The 18,515-nt window shown below is 43.9% G+C and overlaps 1 protein-coding gene, 1 long non-coding RNA gene and 2 other non-coding genes across 4 annotated transcripts in view; all 4 read right to left on the reverse strand.

Annotated features, from left to right (window-relative positions):
* Positions 1-568: 568 nt before the first annotated feature.
* trnav-cac (transfer RNA valine (anticodon CAC)) lies at positions 569-641 on the reverse strand. The gene has a single exon. It is a non-coding gene; the product is annotated as a tRNA-Val (tRNA).
* An 891-nt stretch (positions 642-1,532) lies between these two features.
* On the reverse strand, positions 1,533-1,605 carry trnam-cau (transfer RNA methionine (anticodon CAU)). The gene has a single exon. It is a non-coding gene; the product is annotated as a tRNA-Met (tRNA).
* Positions 1,606-5,720: 4,115 nt separating this feature from the next.
* LOC133124732 (uncharacterized) lies at positions 5,721-13,651 on the reverse strand. Its single transcript, XR_009708341.1, has 3 exons — positions 13,571-13,651; positions 9,592-9,630; positions 5,721-9,159 (listed from the first exon to the last, which is right to left on the reverse strand). It is a non-coding gene; the product is annotated as an uncharacterized LOC133124732 (long non-coding RNA).
* Positions 13,652-14,160: 509 nt separating this feature from the next.
* The window catches only part of LOC133123088 (collagen alpha-1(XXIII) chain-like), a 36,851-nt gene continuing 32,496 nt past the window's right edge, over positions 14,161-18,515 (reverse strand). The window contains exons 15-24 of the mRNA XM_061233359.1: positions 17,681-17,734; positions 17,255-17,299; positions 17,011-17,091; positions 16,125-16,178; positions 15,648-15,713; positions 15,523-15,549; positions 15,128-15,187; positions 14,502-14,555; positions 14,357-14,383; positions 14,161-14,262 (exon numbers count right to left, since the gene is read on the reverse strand). Coding sequence (XP_061089343.1) covers positions 14,161-14,262; positions 14,357-14,383; positions 14,502-14,555; positions 15,128-15,187; positions 15,523-15,549; positions 15,648-15,713; positions 16,125-16,178; positions 17,011-17,091; positions 17,255-17,299; positions 17,681-17,734 — 570 coding nt within the window. The remainder of the gene's footprint in view (positions 14,263-14,356; positions 14,384-14,501; positions 14,556-15,127; positions 15,188-15,522; positions 15,550-15,647; positions 15,714-16,124; positions 16,179-17,010; positions 17,092-17,254; positions 17,300-17,680; positions 17,735-18,515) is intronic.

Raw genomic sequence — 18,515 nt, forward strand, 5'->3', positions numbered from 1 at the left:
TAAGTTTGTGGGATGACGTAACACGTATGTAGCCTGTATAAACCACCTGGCGAAACCACACCCACACTGCAGAAATTAGCTAAAACATCAGATAATAGTGTCACACAAGTTGTACTGATCACCAGCAACAAATAACATGTTGACACATTTACCACAAACGGCATGAACTGAACCTCAAGTTGGCAAGAGTAATCCTGTGAGCTAGGGAGATCAGAGACGTCACGGCTGAAAGTTTTAATGACGGTCAGCAAACAGGAAAAGTCCTGATCTCAGAAAAAATTGGGATAAACAATATCCACAATTAACATCAATATGTGAGTGGAAGTATTTTGATTTCGCAAATGAATGAATGAATCATTTTAAAAATGAATAGAGCCTAAATGGGGAAACTGGCTTTTTGAGCAGAAATCACAGATATCAGCAGGGGCCGACATTAGGGCTTCAGAGGGGTCTTATACATTTTGTATGTTCCTATATGTACAAAAATGACCGAGATATCAGTCTGACTCCACTTCAAAGTGTGAACACACCCTAAAGACACCCTTAAACAGGTCAAAGGTTAAAAACATGTTTCCGCCCGGTTTCGAACCGGGGACCTTTCGCGTGTGAGGCGAACGTGATAACCACTACACTACGGAAACCTTGACAGTCCCGGGCCTGCACACAAGGTGGGTAATGATTGAACCTCAGAAAGCAAACACCACATTGGCAAGAGTAATCCTGTGGGCGAGAGAGGACAGAGAGCTTACCCTGATAATTTTAATGATGTTTAGTCAGTAAAAAGTCAAAATTCCTGTCAACCCACCAAAGAAATTTCACACAGAAAAAAACCTGTTGTATTATATGATAGTTATGACATCAATATTATCTCAGAACTTATTAGTAGGAAAATTGTTATAGAGAGAATAAGACTTCTCTACCATGGCATCACATATAGAACTTATATAGAGACGATGTCATTCATTAGGGTCGGAACAGAGACAAAATATCATCCGTAGAGCTCAGGAAACAGTGCCTGTCTTTCGCAATTACTGTCAATACTGCATTCTCAATTTATACCTTGTTCAGTCAGTATTAACCAAAATCCACATTTTCCACGAAAAACTACAGAAGTGCTAGTGCGCCATCTGGCGGTAAAAACAAAAATCTGAATCTGCAAACCGCCCGTCACACGAATAAAAACAGAAGATTTACATCCAATGCAGAAAGTACTCGAATGTATCATTTGCATAGCTAGGGCTAGTTATGTTAAACAAAATAGCTTGCCAACTAAAGGTTTATAAGATCTAGATTGATAACGTGCTCATAGACCTCAGTGACAAAAGGAACCGTAGATTATATATGCAGCAAACCAAATGCAATTTAACATTTTACGTTAAATGTACAAGGCAGCAAATGTTGCATTAGCACAATACATTTCCCTGGACAACCATGAAACAAACAGACTCGCCACTAGAGGGCGCCATTGTATAGACTGCAGACCGCGCGAGGCATGAAGTGCATGTTTACTAAACCAGGTAAACGAAAACAAATGCCCCGTGTGAGGATCGAACTCACGACCTTCAGATTATGAGACTGACGCGCTACCTACTGCGCTAACGAGGCTGACGTCCCGCGGCACCACAGTACCAGTCAAATCAGTCCAACACCATACTTGACCATCGGCAGCACCAGTTATTGGTGTCACAGAAGTTGCAACTGATCACCAGCAACAATTAACATCTTACTTACTCATCTACCACATTATTAATAGCGCATGATATTAAAGCAAGTCGTTTAAAAAATGAAATTACCTCGTGTTAACAAACGTCATCTTATTTGAACCCTACGGACCTGTGCTGATACTTGTAGTGAACACTCCCATTATTTGCCACTAGAGAGCGCTCTGACGCAGACAAACAGACGCCACTCACGAATGTGCGAGTGAACGATGCTAACTTAACATCTGTCTACTCGTTAAAAACAAACATGTAACTGTTAATGCATCTAGCACTTTATCTCACATGAAGTGTCGCAACAGAGATACCCGCATACCCTGTCTGTCACGATTACACCGCAGAATCACTCGAAAACCTACATCGAGTAATGCATGACCAATTATAACTTAGCTAGGCTAGCTAGCTAGCTTTCTCTGGTCAGTGTAGGCCTACAGGAACGGTGGCTCGACTCTTTGAAAACCTAAAAGCCTAGTTCTGTCATTAATCCCAGTATTTCGAATATAAATCAGTTAGAATACTCAGCTGCAAACAAGCAAAGGTTAGTTATTGTCACGTCAGCTAACGTTACGTTGACGAATTGATGTTCCATGCCAACCAAATGTTGTCCCATAGCCTGATAATTAGCTAGCCCTAAGTTAAGACGGGTATTGCCTAAATAAATACTAGCTTGATAACTAAGGTATCCAAGACAAGCTAGACTAACGAAGTATAAAATTGTATTTACAGTAAGTTATCGAGCTATCGAGGTTCAGGATCCATAACTTGGTCTCATGCAGCTACCATTGCTGCAGGCATTTGCTTCAGCCGTGCGCTGCATCACCTGATTTGACTAATTAGCGTATTTTCTGAACCAAGCAGGTAAAATAATTAACTGTTCGTGAAATCAGGTGGTGTAGCGCACGGTAGGAGCACTTGCATACACTGCGGCCTGCAGGACGTGGAGTTGAGTAGCATAGACGCGTTAGCTAGTTCGGCTATTCGTTTGGAAAGTTCCAGCTCGTATAAGGATATTAAAGGTAACCTTAACTTTTATTCCTTTTTAATGAGATAGCTAACATCGGCAATATTCTAATCTCAGAATGTACTTACTGTCGGTATATTTTCACTGTCGGCGCTAGATATGCACAGATCGTTCGCATTCCCTCAGTTTAGACTCTACTGCGTCATCACTGGACAAATAACGCGTTTTTTCTCCTCTCCCTTAAGCTCGATTTTCCATTGGGTGTGGCCATCATTCACAAATTTCATTCTATATACCGTTTATGAAACCGTGTATGAAAATGAAGATTCTTGAAATGCTATTATAACTATTTCTATAACTAACTATTTCTTAATCAACTACAAGTCGTAAATATACATACACGGTGCAGTTTTATAATAATTTATGGAGGAAAAAACAATTAGCACTTATAAAACCTACGGATTGCCGCGATTGCCCAATCAGATCAGGTATCCCCACCAAAATTCTCCAAAAATAAACCAATCGCTTCCTTGATGTCCAATAGCTAATTTCGTTTAAAAAGACGAAAAAAGACAAGCAGAATTTACCTTGCGAGCTAGCTGGGAGCTAGCAGGAAAAGATTCCAGCTATTATCCTTGCCACAGGCGGATGCACCAAGAACTAAAGCAGGCCATGGTAACTCACTAAAAGTGACTTTTTTTTTTGCATTTGGCTGATCAATAAATGGGGCGATAACTTTTTCCCCTTATAAATAAAGAATGCTTGCGAAAATGAAACACTTTATTGTCTTGGTGTACTATACCAAGGCCATTCTGCTTTCACTTGCATTCAGATAGCTAGCTAACTGTCAACTTCGGGAACTGATACGTTAAACAGGTACAATAGGTAAGATTTCTGCGTTTAAACATTGTTACAAGACCATTGTAAAGCCCTTTCTATCGTTGAAAATCTCATTGACATGTTGACTCACCCTCTGCATGTGTTTATAGTCCTTAAATTAGGGTTTCAAAATATACAGTTGAGGGCCTTCACTCTGTACCAATAATCCAAGCTCATTGGTTGAAAATTGCTTCTAATAGCCACAGCTTATTCTGATTGTTCGGCGTAGCTGCCCAAATTGCACTCACAAGCGATAATAGAAACTCTGTATACTATTGCTTATTATCCGAGCGAAGACTACATATATAGTTATGAAACAATACCAGTTCGCAATCTGTAGCAACAAGCAAATTAGACATAGCTAGACGAATGAACACATATATTTGTAAATTCGGCAAGCTAACTAATAGCTAATTAGCTTGTTGCTACCGATAACGAACTGGTATCATTTTAGTTTTTACTTGAACGCTACTAAAAGATGCCAGGCTCTGTCACGTTTGTCACTGTCAGCTTTCCAAAACAGTGCATGAGAACACGGAACCGTATAAGAACGCTTTATATTATGTGTTATATTCATAGACTGGGAAGGACAAGTTTTGTGTTTGTTGTTGCAATTCCTCCCTTGACCGTTAGGAGTACGAAATTATCTATTGTACCTTTAATGTACAAACGGTACAACTAGCTGTATGCTAGCTTGGTATCTAGCTCTTGCTTCTGTATAAGGCAGTGTTTTCATGATATAACTTAACACTTGGTAAAAGTGTGGTAAAGCTGGTCTACTAGCTGGATATGAGCTGGTCATAAAGCTGGTCTAGCTCGGTATGAACTGGTCAACCAGCACGGCCAAGCTGGTTATAAACTGGTCTAGCTGGGTATGAGCTGGTCAACCAGCATGGCCAAGCTGGTCATGAAGCTGGTCTACTAGCTGGGTATGAGCTGGTCAACCAGCTTGTGCTGGTAGCCTGTCTGAGCTGTTTCAAAACCTAGCTTGATCGTTTTGTTTTGTTTTTTCAGCAGGGACCAGAACAACGTAGTCTAGTTAGCATAGGCTACACTCCTTTGGGACTGCTGCCTCATAGCCCAGCCATTTCATGATAGCTAGACTAAACTAATAATCGCTTAAGGAATGAAATAAAAATAAAAAATGGCTTACTGGTGCCAGCTAGTTGCGTAACTGAGACTTCTTTCTGCAACCGTTGACATGAAACATATTACCACCATAGGCTCTTATTTGGCCTACAGCTCTATGTTATAATGGCTTCTTCGCAAACGCATAATAGCTACTAGTTTCATCGGAGGACAATAAACTACGTTTATTGGCAGTGGAGTGCCACACAAAATATATTGGGGTATGGACTGAAAATAATAAATGACCACTGCATCATAAAAGCAGATGAACATTTATTTCTCAAGTTTCTCAAAATCCCTCTCTACGGGCACCTGGCGGTCGAGCTGCACGTTCACGCCTGTTTTCCGTTCTGGTTCCTCAGTGGTGGAATGACTTGCCTACCACTGTCAGGACAGCAGAATCCCTCCCCCTATTTCGACGCAGACTCAAAACACACCTCTTCAAACTCTACCTTAGTCCTCCCTCCTGACTTACCCCGCCCCCCCCCTTCTGATACCCCTATCCCTGTCTAACACCCCCCCCCCCCCAAAAAAAAAATAAATAATAAAAATTAAAAAAAAATAATAAAAAATTGCACTTATGATGACGACTATATGTTTAGAACAGCAGTCCAGGTGTATTTTCCTAGTTCTGGTTGTGATGCTTTGACTTCTGGTAGAACCTATGCACTTGTAAGTCGCTTTGGATTAAAAGCGTCTGCCAAATGACTAAAATGTGAAATGTGAAGTTTATACCAAAACATCACAGTAAGGAATTAAATGTATTTCAAAATACAGCAAAGTTGCATGTGTAGTGTAGCCTACTATTGAACTGCATTGGTATCCCAGAGTTGTGTTTCCTATTGACTTAGTAATAGTGACTATGAACCATTCAGAGACATTTCCAGTCACTTCTGAACTTCCATACATGTAGAATCTTAAATTAAAAAAACCCCACAAAACCATAACATTTAATGTCAGGTAATTCAGTTTGTGTTTGAAAGGCACTGCACCCGAGTAAATCAAATAAGCAACGGACAAAAACCCATCACATATGGTTTTAAAAAAGGGTTTATTTATGATTATATGTTTAATATTAAATCACCAAAATGCACTTCTTTCAAAAACAAGAGAAAGTAACAAAAATAGCAGGAACTCTTTAACTACCAAACACACAGCAAAATACAAGCAAAAAATAAAATAAAAATACAAATAAAATAAAATCCAATATTGCGAAACTGTACAGAAACACTGTAAAGTAACAAAAACCTGTTAAACCCAATAAAGAGACGTTAACTGGAGAAGAGATTTCAGACCGTAAAAACCTCAGGCAATCCTTAAGACAGCTAAGATAGGACCCTCAAGGGACCACTTCAACACTGTACACAAAAGGAACCGTTTGCAGCCAGAGGATTATGGTGTCAGTCTCATTAATTAATTAACACCATAAAGCCGCTGAAAAATCTGACAGTGAAAATGAAAGGTACAATAGGTAAGATTTTTGTGTTAAAACATTGTTTCAAGACCATTGTGAAACTCTTCCTATCGTTGAAAAAGGCTGACTGACATGTTGACTCACCCTCTTCTTGTGTTTATAGTCCTTAAATTTGGGTTCAAAATATGGACAGACACTCTGTACCAAAACATTGTACAGCTGGGGGGGTTTCAACATCAGCGCGTTGACAGAGAAGGGGGAGGAATAAAGTGTTGTGGTTTGAGGGTGTTTGTTACTGCAATTCCTCTCTTGACTGTTAGAAGTCCAAAATTACCTATTGTACCTTTAACCTTTAACACATGAAATATAACACATGAGTAAAATACACTGAATGGATCCAATGGTGTATGAGGCACTAATACATCCACTATATAAAGTAAAATTGTACTTAGCATGTGACAGAAGCTCTATACCAGGGACACTCAAATCTGGCGTCTACCAGCCTTGAGGGGTAATGTGTCCTCTGCATCTGACCCATCCTAGTGACTTAGGAGCAGTGGGCAGCCGCAGTTCTGAGGCCAGTGCCTTGGTCAAGGGCAACGGCAGGAGAAATCCATGGATTTAATTCTTCCCCTCTAATCAGGTCTCATTTAGGCCTAGGACACCAGGCAGGTTCCCTGGCCAATCAGTGGCAATAATCAATCAATTAACTATCAGGTCCAAAAGAAATCCAGCAGCACAACTGGCAATGAGGGCCAAATTTGCATATCCCCACTCTATACTGAAGCAGAAAGCTTATTGTCACTGGTTAAATAACTACCCGCCCCTACCAGAAAAAGTAACATATTACTGTAAGCAATTTCCTACTTTTTACATAAAAGCTTGATCAAGACTGTCTGAGATCAGAAGCAAGAAGCCAACCAAAGTCTGCAGAAGAACTGTGGCAAGTTCTCCAACATGCTTGGAACAACCTCCCTGCTGATTGTCTTAGCCAACACTGTCCTGCAGTTCTATATCTCAGGGAAGTGGTACAGTTATAACGCCGAAGGGTGGTCACAAAAAAATATCGATTTGATTCAGTTTTTGCCAGATTACTCAAATGCAATGTCAAATGTATAGTACATTAATTTAGGACCTTTCATTGAATTCTTTTTGAAAGAATCCTATCTGTACAGAATGTTATACGGGTGCCTAAGACTTTTGCACAGTACTGTAGGTGTAATGGTACAGAGGTACAAGGGAGCCATTCCGGTCTGGTTCACCGTGGAACAGAAAAGTCAGCAGAAGAGGCAGAGAGGACCGACTACATGGGCTTCAGACATCAGGAAAATCAAAGTGACAGCACCCACACACACTGACTGCTGACCTGTCGAGCAGCACCCCACGTTAAAACATGAACACGGGACACATATATCACACTGTAAATACACATGTCTGTATCTCAATAAGAAATAAAAACAATCAACAGCAATCATCACCGTTAAATCAACACCGACGTCCTACATCCCTCTGTAGACCATCTCAGGACACATGCTCTCCTAAACGGTGACATAAATCCCATTGACAGACACATTTTGTCTTGATAAGAATATTTATCCTTCAGCAGCAAAAGCTAAAATATAGACCTTGGAAAAATACTTTTTTGAAATATTAACAGAAAGAAACCTACTGATACCTCAGCATGAGGAATAGACAGACACACGAAAATATATAATTTAGAAAAGCTAAAAAAAAAAAGTCAAAAAACCTTAAAAAATAATGGTAATTCCTTCTTTATCGTTCTAGATAACACATTCCAATCCATCACAAGAGGAACGAACACGTCCAATCATGCGGATGCCGGCAGAAATCAAAAGCGACCTGCATGATTACGTGACAGTTTTCTTTCTGCTCATTTAAAAAACAAATACATATTATTTACGGTATAACTCTGTGTATTTCATACAAAGACATCCATGCACAGGAATGCAAATGTAAATGATTAACTAAAACACATCATAGTCATCACTACATTTCAGTAGTACAAGATATAAGAAACACAAATGCATAAGTTTTCCAAACAGATGGTCTGTCTGATGTTTAAATGAAAGGATTTTCTTTGGGAAGTCCACGCTAAAGTAACTTCTCACAACACTGAACCAACAACTACTCGAGAGCTTAATTTAGCCACGTGGCAAACTCAAAACATTGATTGTTTCATTAGGAAGGGAACTTTTGTTCTATAACCAAGAAAAAAAAATCAACAAAAATTTTTTTTGAGTCAATCAAAGCGGCCATTAACAATGTAGGGAAAATATTTTCAGCGTAGAAGGAGAGTTACAATTGCCCTTCTGGCAGCTCCTTGAAGAAAACCAGGCGACGAGGCGCACCTCCGTTTCCAAGGCACTTTTGATGCGTTGTGATCACCGCAGCTCCACCTGCTGGCGAAACTCCGCATCGCAGACTGTGCAGTCCTCGACGGTGTGTCGCGGACATGTTCCATAATTAGTACAGCGCACGGCCACTGAGAACTCCGCGTGCCTCGCACGTTCTCGCCCGTTAGGGCTGCGAGAGGCGCTTCCGCTTTCGTATCTGCCACACGGGCTCGCCCTTTCGAAACAAAAAGAAAGTAGAAAGAGCAATGGCAACACCGATTTTCAAAAGTCCGGCCCCGCGTCGTCCACGGAACAGCCGGTGCACTCGCATGCAGCAGTCCCCGTCGGTAAACAAACCAGCCAGTCCGTTAGTAAAGTTAGAACTCAACTGCACTACTGATCGTCACCATAGCAGCAACTCGTCTCCCTGACGTCAGGGTTTAAGTCCACTTGCTGCTTCATTGACTTAATTTCTCTTCTCCTTTTGCGCAAAAAAAAAAAAGTTCCATCCTTCCATTTTCATCATCCATAATACTACAAAAATGTTTGTTAACACAGTCGTGGTAATAGACGAACAATTACAATATAATGTCCATTATTTTTTAAAAAAAGCTCAATATATTATATAAAAGTGTCCTTAAAAAATCAGTTGCAAAATATACCATATCAATATGTACAGACGGCCATGCTTCGTGTTAGTAATCACTGCAAGAGAGAAACAGCCGAGATTAGACACAGGTCAATATCACGACAAATTCATGTTACTGTTTTAGCCGTAGCACTGTGAACATTCGGGACTTTAAGCATCGACGGCTACGGGGGTTGCTACGGCGACCGGAAATGGATCTTTGGTTATTCTCTCAGCCCCTTACGTCACCGGTGGGATTGTCCCTAGACATTAAACAGCCTAAAGTCCACAGTGTGTGTACATTAAAGGTACTGAGAGGCTTGCGATGGTAATCGCGTTTTCCACAGGTGCCTTTATCAGGTAATGATCTGAAGAACAACTACGCTTGGCGGGAAAACAGTTCTTGCTTTCATTCATTATAACATATGTGTCCATCCAACCAGGAATTAACGTATTCACACCCACTATTCATGTATTAATTAGATTTGTTGAACATCTGTCATGCTAACCTTGTGCCAGCATCCTGGTATGGGTAGGCCGTCCTGACCCTGTCAATTAAAACGACAGATATATCAGACGGAGCAGACGAAGCAATTACTACATGCAGTCATGCAATGAGGGGCGGGGCATCTGGGAATCACATGACTTCTACACACGTGACACCGATGTCTTCAGTGTCAAATTAAGAAAAAACCACAACAACAAAAAATTCGAACCGCCATGCGGTTAAGGCGACGACACCATCTTACAATGTCCACCAAACACAAGCAGTCACAGACCCACTTCTATGCAGATGAAAAACACATGCACATTTTCACTCAGGACAATTATACAGCATATAAAAACACTACAATAATATATTTTATCAGTCGACATTCTGAATTATAATTATTTTATTATGAAAGTAAGACATTTCTTACACAGCCAAATATTGGAGGATTTGGTATTTGTCACTTAAAGACCACATTCCTTGTGAAAGTCACACAAGAATTGTTACATTTTTAACCAATCTTCTGCAGCCAGTTTAGTTAAGCTGCCAATCAGAATTGAGCTTGAAATGACTATCCACACAGACCATGCTGCGTTATTTTCCTGTTTAAACTTTTGAAAAAGTATAATATAAAAATAAATATATTTTAGCCTGTGACCGAATTAACTGTTTAAATGAAGTAAAGAAAGTGACTGAACAGGGATTTTAAAGCGTGTGTAAATTCACTGATGTGTGCAAGGGCATCAGTAAATCCTGCACTGAAGTTCTAGTATACAAAGGGAACAAGCCAATGCAACATTTCACACACACGCACACACACAAAAAACTCAAGGGCGCGTCGGGCAAACATTCACAGGAAATCAGGGTTCATTTCAGTCAAAAAACCATGCAGTGTCCCAGAGAGAAAGTTTCCCCAGTAACTCATAATGAAATGCATGTCATTGAATAACTGTGCCAGTGTGTGCCTCCTAAAGACAAGCTGAAATCAAAATGAACGTTTTCCTCAATTTAGTCAATTATTCATAAGCAACAATATAGGCTTATTAATGTACTAATAAACATCTGTGAATCCGCCATGTTTACACAGGATAGAGTAAAACAAACTATTGGAATGCAGGGTGAAGTGTTATTTCTTTTTAATGCATATGATCACCACTAGAGGGCGCCAATAGACCCAGAAGAGTTTTCCGTAGAACTACGTGATAAAGAAGTGAACCGCGAGGGTCTTCACGCATGAACCAAGACAATGGGACCCTGAACGCCAGTCAGCCCGGGTGTTTGTGTAGGACTCTGCGTGGTTAGATTTCCAGCATATTTAAAAGCCACAGAAGGAACACAGCAAGCTGAGGGAAAGCAGTCAGACGGGAAGAATGAGAGGAGGAGGGAGGGGGAGAGAGGGGGGAGAGAGAGAGGGGCTGTGGTCGCACCATACTGGGCGTTTATTAAAAACAGAATGATTTTAGGCCCTGGTTTGAGTCGGGAGGGCCTGGGATAAAGCGTTCTGCTTGTCAGATATGAATCAAATGGCAATCCTGGAGAAGTATCTAAAGAAAGCCCCCCATGGACATCCTGGCCTAACGTTGAATAACTGGCATCTCAGGTCATCCATTATAACGTTCTCACAGTTTAGAAAATACTTTTCTACTTTTTATTTTTAATTGAACCCCAAAACTAGGGGCTGTGCGTAATGATGTCTTTTGGTCTTCAGGTATGCCTTTGAACACAACAGTCCTGGGGTTAATTACCCTCACACAGACTGCTATGGACACTGTCTCAACCAATCTATTCATTCGGCGTCAAGAAACCAAAAATACATTCCTGTGTTTTACCATACCATTCATGTTACTTTGATATAACTCAATGCAAATAATGCCCATTGCATTTCCTGTTCATTACTATCATTCCTGTTATTGCCAAGCTGTGGTTTCACAGGAGAAACCATATATAGTGCTGGAGAGTGGAATATGTGCAGATCTTCCACTGGTGCAGCTTTTCCATTGGTTGAAAATGAAAAATAGAACACTACACTTGCCACTGATGAATGTTGGGTTGACCTCCAGCCACTAGAGGGAGCGCTCACACAGCAGCTGTACTCTTGGAAAACCTATTCAGTATATCCTCCTATTTTTACAAATTTGTTTGACTTAGAACAAAGTATTTTGAATTACAAAGAATGTTGCAGTGAAAAATATTTTGGAAAAAATATGATTTATAAAATTTTTGTTCCATTTTCCGTGTAGTGTAGGTTTTCAGCATTGTAGAACATATGGCTCGTCGAATTAAGACCAGACACCTCAGACAGATGATGACTGAGATTAATTGTCGAGTCTCAGGAGGATATAAGGGTCGAAACAGCAGAGTGACTCTGACAGACTGCCTCAGATATGGAGAGAGGGGGAGAGGGGGGAAGAGGGAAAGAGGGAGAGGGGGAGATGGGGAGAGGGGGAGAGAGGGAGATGAGGGAGAGGGGGAGAGGGGGAGAGAGGGAGATGAGGGAGAGGGGGAGAGAGGGAGATGGGGAGAGAGGGAGAGAGGGAGAGAGGGAGAGGGGGAGAGAGGGAGATGGGAGAGAGGGAGAGAGGGAGATGGGGAGATGGGGAGAGAGGGAGAGAGGGAGAGGGAGAGAGGGAGATGGGGAGAGAGGGAGAGGGGGAGAGGGGGAGAGAGGGAGATGGGGAGAGAGGGAGAGGGGGAGAGGGGGAGAGAGGGAGATGGGGAGAGGGGGAGATGGGGAGAGATGCAGAGATGCAGAGATACTGTACCAGGGGACAGGGGGTCTGTGGGGTCGGCCGTCCCCCCTCCCCAGCCTGGGTTTTAACCCCGTCATTATCCTGTCAGCAACAGCAAGAGCCCCCCGACTGTTACAGCATCATATTACACACACACACACACACACACACATCGACTGCTCTTACAGCATCATAATACACACACACACACACACACACATACACACACATACACACATCGACTGCTCTTACAGCATCATAATACACACACACACACACACACACATCGACTGCTGTTACAGCATTATAATCCACACACACATACATACATGCACACGCGCACACACACCATAAATCACACACATACACACACTGTAAAACACACACACACACATACACACTCACATACTATAAAACACACACACACACATATACACATACACATACAAACACACACAGTAAAACATACAAATACACACACTAACACATACACACTCTTTCACAAACACACACACACACACACACACACACACATACAACACAAATGCAGAGTTAAACTGATAAACAGTGACACGTTTTCAATGTTTCAGAAACTCGTCTCAAAGCTGCCTGAATCTGCTATACGCTGGAGGAAAGAGAAATCATGAGGGGCCACAGGGAGCAAAACACCATGTTCTTCACCCCAACTCACCCTCATACACAAGGAAAAAAAGACGGTAAACCACATGTCAGAAATGTGCTGGCATTACATAGCTTAACCCTTATAACCCTTATAACCCATAACCCTTAATTACAGCCGACAACAGACCCTGTTTGAGTCTGAATTCACTCAAATCTCTTTTCGGATTGGCTGTAAGCAGATACTGTCAATATGAGTGTTTGTCGGGGGGGGCGCTATCTTCCTGAAGTGGGTGAGTGGAGGGAAGAAGAAGAAGAAGAAGAGAGACAGACGTGTTTAACCCAATAAAAGGGGTTCTGGTTTTTGGGGTTATTATTATTTTTTTCTTTTTCAGTTCAAAAGTCAGATGTTTGTAATTCTTTTTCAATTACCAGTCGCGATCGCTACATCAGCACTGCACGAGACCTAGTTCGGTTCAGAACATTCCAATCACGCATTTGCGATGTTACGCCTTAAACCTTTAAAGAGGCTTCATCTTCTTTGACGCAGTTTCAGACTCCCAAACGCCCTTCTGCTGCACGCTACCCTGTGCTCAGTTGGGGGGGGGGGGGGGGGGGGGGGGCACATGGGGGTAAATTTGGGTCACTCACCACAGGGCAGGGCTGATCCAGGCCTGGGGGGCCCTGCTCCCCCTTCTGCCCCTTTAAGCCCTTCTTGCCGACGGTGCCCCGGTCACCCTGCGGAAGGAGGAGGAAGTGGGTGGGTGTCACCCCAGGAGAAACCCAGGGCAGGACAGCTAACATGGCTGAACGCTACAAATAATGGCTGTCTTAACAAGCGCTTTTGTAATAAGCCTTTTTTTTTTTTTTTTTTAAGTAGAAAATATTAGTTTGTTTTAAGTCAAACTTTCTCATTCACTTCATTGCCATGTTGTTGTTGTTTTTTTTGTCTTATTTAGCAAAAAAAGTAAAAGAAATAAGACTAATATACTTTGTTAAGACTGACTTATTTTTGTGGTTATTTGGCAGTGAACAGTGAATGTGGGGTTCAGGGCCTTGCTCAAGCTGTGTGGATCTTATTGTGGCTACACCGGGGCTTGAACCGCCAACCTTCCGGATGCCAGTCATGTACCGTAGCCACTAGACTACAGGCTAGTAGCAACAGCTAGTAGCAGCTAGTAGCAACAGGCTAGTAGCCTGTTATAGCCTGTAGCCGCTAGGCAGCCTGTAGCCGCGAGTGGCTAGTAATGAAACAGTAGCAGATTTGGGGAGTTAGCGGGGCTCGCTACCTTATCCCCCTTCTCCCCCCTGTCCCCCTTATCGCCCGTCAGCCCCGGAAGACCCTGGAGAGAGAGAGAGAGAGAGAGTGGTTAGGGCAAAGCATTCTGGGAAGGCGGAGTCTGCTCAAAGTCGCGTGCGCCCGTGTGCTGAACTCACGTCATATCCGGGCTCTCCAGATTTTCCCTGTGAGGTAAAAAAAACAAAAAAAAACAAAAAAACAAAAACCCCCCCATAAGATCAGTGACAAGTTCACAAGGCAGACACACACCTTTCGTCCCCAAAAACACAGACATGACCTCACCTTTTCTCCCTTGGTGCCCGGGAGGCCAACCAATCCCGTGGGGCCGGCTGGACCCTGTGGGCGGAGACAGAATCTCTCAGATTCTGAGACTGGCGGTGAAAGAGTGACTTAAAGGTCCCATATTGTGGAAAATGACATTTCTCTCGCTATGTGGATTATGAAAGGTCCTAGAAATATTCTCTGAAAGTATCACCATGCACAGTCCCCAAATAAATCCACACAATCTGTACAAATAAAATGTGCATTTTAAGGAGCCATTTGAACTTGAACTTGAAGTTGTGACTTCACAACGAAAGGCTTGTTTGCTTCATAGCGGCCCACCTTGTAGCCTGAACCAATCAGAGCGCTCGGCACAGACGCCACTCAGCTCGTTGGAGCTAACCAGCCAATCAGAACAGAGGTTCATTGATACCAATGAGCGTTAAAGGTCACAGTCACCGAAACAGCCTGTTCTTGGTAAAGCTCATGAGAGGCGCTGGAGAACAGGATAGAGATTGTTTTTTTTTTTGGTCTTCTTATGGATATCAGGACCTAAAATAAAACCCTGGACTGTACAATACGGGGCCTTTAAAGACGTGACGTGGTCCGCAGTGAGGAGTAGCAGACACTAGAGGGCGCTGACTCACCGGTTGCCCTGGAGTACCGGTGGCCCCTCTCTCTCCCTTAAAGCCGATTCCTGGCTCGCCCTGAATAACAGCACAGTGACATCACAGTGACATCACAGTGACATCACAGTGACACAAAACACCAACACAAAACACGACGTACAGCTGCACTCAAAGGGCAGCCCTGTTGTGAAATCCGGCTATGAAAGTTGAGCTGGTCACAGCTGTCCAGCCGGGTATGCGCTGGGTCAACCAGCAACCAGCTCAAAACATAGCTTGAGCTGGTCAAACCATGTCGAGCTGGGCGCTGACCCGAACTGGTCAACCAGCTAAACCACGTCAAGCTGGTCTGAACTGGTCAAAACATTTTTTTTTCAGCAGGGATATAGAGACTCTCGGCGCTTCTTCAGCCTTACCTTGGGTCCAGGCATACCGTGGTGCCCCTGAAACACAGAGAGGAACACGGCCCTTTTCAGTGCGCTCTACCCCTAAACTTTGACCTTTGACCTTTGACCTTCTCAGAGTAAACGGGGTCACTCACCATGAAGCCTTGTGGGCCAGGGGGTCCCGGGGGCCCAGGAGGACCAGGCTGGGAGATCATCTGCACCTACAGGGGGATGACGACAACATCACACATGTACGCACGACGTCACGCATATACGGCTGGCGTTTACAGTGATACGACGTTGGCTCAGGAGGTAAGAGCAGTCGGAGGGCTGCCGGTTCGATCCCGCCCTGGGCGTGTCGAAGTGTCGCTGAGCAAGACACCTAACCCCCAAATGCTCCATGCTGGTTGGTGCCTTGCATGGCAGCCAATCGCCATTGGTGTGTGATTGTGCGTATGAAGGGGTGAATGAGAAGTATCAATTGTACAGCGCTTTGGATAAAGGCGCTATATAAATGCCAACCGTTTACCATTTACAGTGATACTTCGATGCCAGACTGAGAGGCCCATCCATGCACCATAGCCGACCCTTAACAGGATGACCCACCCAGAGGTTCTGAGTGACTGACTCACCAGATTATCCTCAAACGTGGAGTCTCCCTTCTCCCCCTTCCGCCCATCCATTCCCTGAGGCACAGACAGAGGAACTCATTATCACAGAGGGAGAAGACATCCATTATCACAGAGGCACATAACATCCATTATCACAGAGGCACACAACATCCATTATCACAGAGGCACACAACATGCATTATCACAGAGGGAGATAACAGTCATTATCACAGAGGGAGATAACACGCATTATCACAGAGGGAGATAACACTCATTATCATAGAGGGAATCCCTGTCCATTGTCCCAGAGTGAATTAGCATCCATTATCACAGAGGGAAATACGATTGATTATCACAGGGGGAATTAACATCCATTACCGATCAGAAACTGTACCGGTTAACAGACAACACACAGGAAGTGGACTCCAACATACAGGAACAGGAGAGTCAAAGGACAAATGGTCTGACAATAGCCGGGTTTCCCGATAAAGAACGCTCTTAAGGGATAAGAAGGCTCTTAAGAACGCTCCGGACCCTTCTTACAAAGCCTTCTTACGAAAGATCATCTTAGGCTAAGAAGGTGTTTCGGGAAACGCGTTTGCTTCTTTCGGGAGGCCTAAGAAGGTCCTTAAGAACGTTCTTAGCTTAAGAACGTTCTTAACGCGTTCGGGAAACGCGGCCATTGTTTTGATGACAGCTGCACATTCACACCAGCACACAAACACTGCAAGACATACAGGAGTGCACACATGCGAAACAAATGACCAATCGATTCAGACAAGAGGGTTGCAATCTTTAACTACTGACAGCAGGCCTGTCAGCAGAGGATAACAGTCTCCTTCAAAGCCAGATTCCTCCCAAGGTTTATTGTTTTTTTTGTTTTTTTTTCTGATCCACACACACTCACCGGAGGCCCAGAAAGTCCCATCTCCCCCTTCTCTCCTGGCGTACCGGGGTCCCCAACGTCACCTTTCACCCCCCTCGGACCCTGAGGAGGTCAAGGGTGAAAGGTCACGTTCATAGAGGAGGGCCGAAAAAAGGTGCATCAACAGTGATTTGAGTTTGATGAATATCTGTAAATTCATCAGGTGTATTTCTTACACTGAAACACATTCGGGTGGAAATCAATAATAATAATTGATTGAATTCACCTCTTCTCCATCCACTCCAGACGGACCAGGTAAGCCTAGCTCTCCCTGCCCCAGGAAAAATACAAATAAAATCTGCATGTTATCGTGCCGACCTTAACTCAGGAAACATCAGGAGCCCTGGGCCCGTATTAGTGAAGCATGTAAGAACAGGATCACCACTGATCCGAGATCTTATCGACGTGCGGAGGATGAAACGCTGTTTACTTCAAGAACCACATCAAACAATTCTGCCTGACGGCCAAGTACGTTCACTAATGGAACTCTCTCACGCTTTGTGATCGAATGACCCGACCACAACCCCTTAACAGACGGATGCGACATCAGCATTGTATTTGATCATATGACCGTTCTTTCAAGACACGTGACCGTTGAAATGCATTGTTCATATTCAGGTAATAACAGGTGGAGGGGGGGGGGGGAGGTTACCTTTGGACCTTGCTCACCAGGTGGGCCTGGGGGACCTGGGAGCCCAGGAGGACCCTGTGTGGGAAAAGAATAAAAAAACCTATTAATTCATTTATTTACCGAAATCTCCGGTATCTCCAATCACCACCTGAATTTGGAAATGTCCGATCCGGGAGCGACGCCCACGCCCACGCACTCTGCATGCTCATGCACGCCCCCTGCTGCCGGGACGGAGGGAGTGAAACGCAACTCACGGTTTTCCTTCGAAACGCGCGGCGCCAGCCGGCTGCTTCCTTTCGCACCAGAGCCACAAGCTGCACACACACAGAGCGGGGCGGGTGGGGGGAGGGGTGGGGCGGGGGGGAGGAGGAGGAGACCCAATCACACATGCACCCAGACACCATAACCACGGGGCGGCCGGACGGCCAACGGGGGGGGGGGGGGGGGGGGTCTCGCTCAAGCAATGAACACCGCTATCCGTTGTGGTTGCCAGGGCGGGCCGTCGCGGTGCTGTGCACCAGGGGTCCACCAGGGGGCAGCACCGGCCCCACTCATCCCTGTGGCAGCTGTGATGCATTGTAATCACTGTGGCTGCTGCCAATGACCTCATTATGGGGCTTAATACAAGGCCCGGTGGTCAGGCCTGAAAGAGGACTCTTTTGTGTTGTGCGTGTCTGTGGGTGCGTGGTGATTCTTTCCCCGCCAGTTTCTTTAGCTGATTTTTTTTTTGGTGGTGTTTCGGACGCCATTGGGAGGTGCTTTTACGGAGTGGGCGGAGTGCATTTCTGTCCCAGAGGCGGCAGGTTCAATTCCCCCGGATGGGACAAAGCCATCGCATTATCATCCAGGGGCACTT

The sequence above is a fragment of the Conger conger genome, chromosome 3, assembly GCF_963514075.1.
Source record: "Conger conger chromosome 3, fConCon1.1, whole genome shotgun sequence".
NCBI lineage: Eukaryota > Metazoa > Chordata > Actinopteri > Anguilliformes > Congridae > Conger > Conger conger.